At 40.1% G+C, this 2,119-nt stretch overlaps 1 protein-coding gene across 1 annotated transcript in view; it reads left to right on the top strand.

The window, feature by feature from the left end:
• The window catches only part of LOC107086511 (solute carrier family 12 member 7-like), a 109,323-nt gene that overhangs the window by 70,942 nt on the left and 36,262 nt on the right, over positions 1 to 2,119 (top strand). Inside the window, exon 2 of the mRNA XM_015377499.1 lies at positions 687 to 781. Coding sequence (XP_015232985.1) covers positions 687 to 781 — 95 coding nt within the window. The remainder of the gene's footprint in view (positions 1 to 686; positions 782 to 2,119) is intronic.

Below are 2,119 nucleotides of genomic sequence, written 5' to 3'. Positions count from 1 at the left end.
CCTGAGCCACTCTAACTAGAAGCTTTATCAAAAAGGAAAGTTTTAAGCCTAGCCTTAAAAGTAGACACTAATAGCCACAGTCTGAGTTTCCTTTTGTTCTAGATGTTCTCAGGAATAACAATCCAGCTGTTTCAGTTGTTTGAAGAATCTACTGATGTCCATCTGACTGATCTACTCCTCTGTCATAGAAACTGTGTCAGCCTGGCTAAAGCAAACAGGATTGTTCTGTTTTATTACTACAATGAATTATTATGAATTTATTGTTTTCACCCGTTAAATATATTCCTCTGGCTTTTTTATTGAGTTCTTTGGTATATCATAATTAATTAAGGTTTTATTGAAAATTGAATATAGCCCAATATTTCTGTCCAAATCCACTGATATAACAGAGTAAATGGCCTTTAGGGAGTCTTTTATTTTATTGGTTTTATTGATGCCTATTTTTCCCTACTTCCACCAACCTGTAATCAACAGATTTTTCTATTCACGTTTTCTTAATCAATCATTTTATTTTATGTGTATATCTAATCATCTACAACCATATAAAATGTACAATCATATACAACCGCAGTATCAGTCTGCCTCTACTATGCAGCCCATCTTCAGCAAAGATCCACTTAAGTTTCAGGTTTTACTGGTTTTCAACATGAAAGTTATTTACTGGGTTCTCTGTTTTCTTCCAACAGGTGATGGCGTCCCAAAGGAAAACAGTCCGTTCATCAACAACACGGAACATGACAAGAACAACAGTTACGACGGCACCAACATGGCGCTTTTTGAGGTAACGGCTACGCTGTCGCTTATTAGCATCACCCGTCTGGAATACTGTGTACTTGTGCGTTCTTGTGTGCTCGTGAAACATCATCAGCCTCACGCGTAGTGCTGTTCCAATTCAAAAGAACAGCAGACCGAGAACGGACAAATTCCCCGGATGTTGTCCTCACTCTTTACCCAGCATGCATCAGAGCAGATTTGTCCGTTGTCGAGCCTGACCGCTGTCCCAGTATGCACCGCTCTCACAGAACTCAGAGTATTAAGTTAAAAGTTCTCTTTTCTGTTGCCGTTGTTCTGTGAAAGTATGTTTTAGGATCATTTGAGCGAGAATGTTATCCTTTTAGATGTCACTTTATGGACCATTTACCAATTTAAAGCCTAATTTTCAAAAAGGTTTCCGATTTTGAGAGGACCGCGGCAACCTGCGGACCTCTGAGGCTAACGCTAGCCCGTCTGCAGCAGCCCTCTCTCTGCATAGCCGCGTGTGAAGGACCGCTGGCTTTGATGGAGATTATTGTGTTTTATTTGAAAAAATTTTCATTTTATTTGTGTTTATCTGACTGTATTAATTATTATTCCCCCACTAAATGAAAAAAGTAATAATTTATTATTATCTAGAGACCATTAATAACAGGAGGTGAAATGCAGCTCCAGACGAGCCGAGCGTGTGATGATGTCATCAGTACGCTTCCGTTCCAATTGACCCAGATTTATTTGTCGTGCTCCCGTTCTCCCAGAGTCCAGACTTTCCTGTGTTTTTCTCCAGAACATAGTTGGCGAGAACACAAGTCCGTACTCGCGTTCCTCTGAATTGAGAAACAGCCATTGTGTTTGGACATCAAAATGTCGTAAAGTATTTAAGCCTCAACCTTTAGCTAAAAAGCATTTTCCCCCTAAGCTCAAAGTATTCAGTAGTTCTGAAGCTACAGAGTGAGTGATGGATTAAAACGTTGGAAAACATGGAAATAAAAATAGAACTGGTTTGGTTAACGACGTGTAGGTTAGGATTAGCATGGAGCCAGTCTGTTGTGATGTTCCATGTGGCAGCCTGTTTGCTCTGCGGTCTCTGCACAGAGCCAGCTCTCTGGTCTGGACCCGTCTGAAGCTCATCCAGCTGCTATTCCAGGACTAAATATTATAACAATCATTTTCTGTTCTGGCAAAATTCATTACCGTCACTCTGCATTTAAAGACAGATTAAAAACACAAAACATGCATCCAGTACAAGTTCCAGTAATAAAATGTGGACTTGCTGTGACCGCATGGATCGATTTCTAAAACTGGATTCTGTTTGTGGCTGAAAATGAACCTCTGGTAGAAAAAGGGCATCAGGTTTATCATCCAG

This window comes from Cyprinodon variegatus, unplaced genomic scaffold (genome assembly GCF_000732505.1).
Source record: "Cyprinodon variegatus isolate N-32 unplaced genomic scaffold, C_variegatus-1.0 Scaffold155, whole genome shotgun sequence".
Lineage (NCBI taxonomy): Eukaryota > Metazoa > Chordata > Actinopteri > Cyprinodontiformes > Cyprinodontidae > Cyprinodon > Cyprinodon variegatus.
The sequence above is the reverse complement of the archived record's forward strand: the minus strand, read 5'-3'. Positions and strand labels throughout refer to the sequence as shown.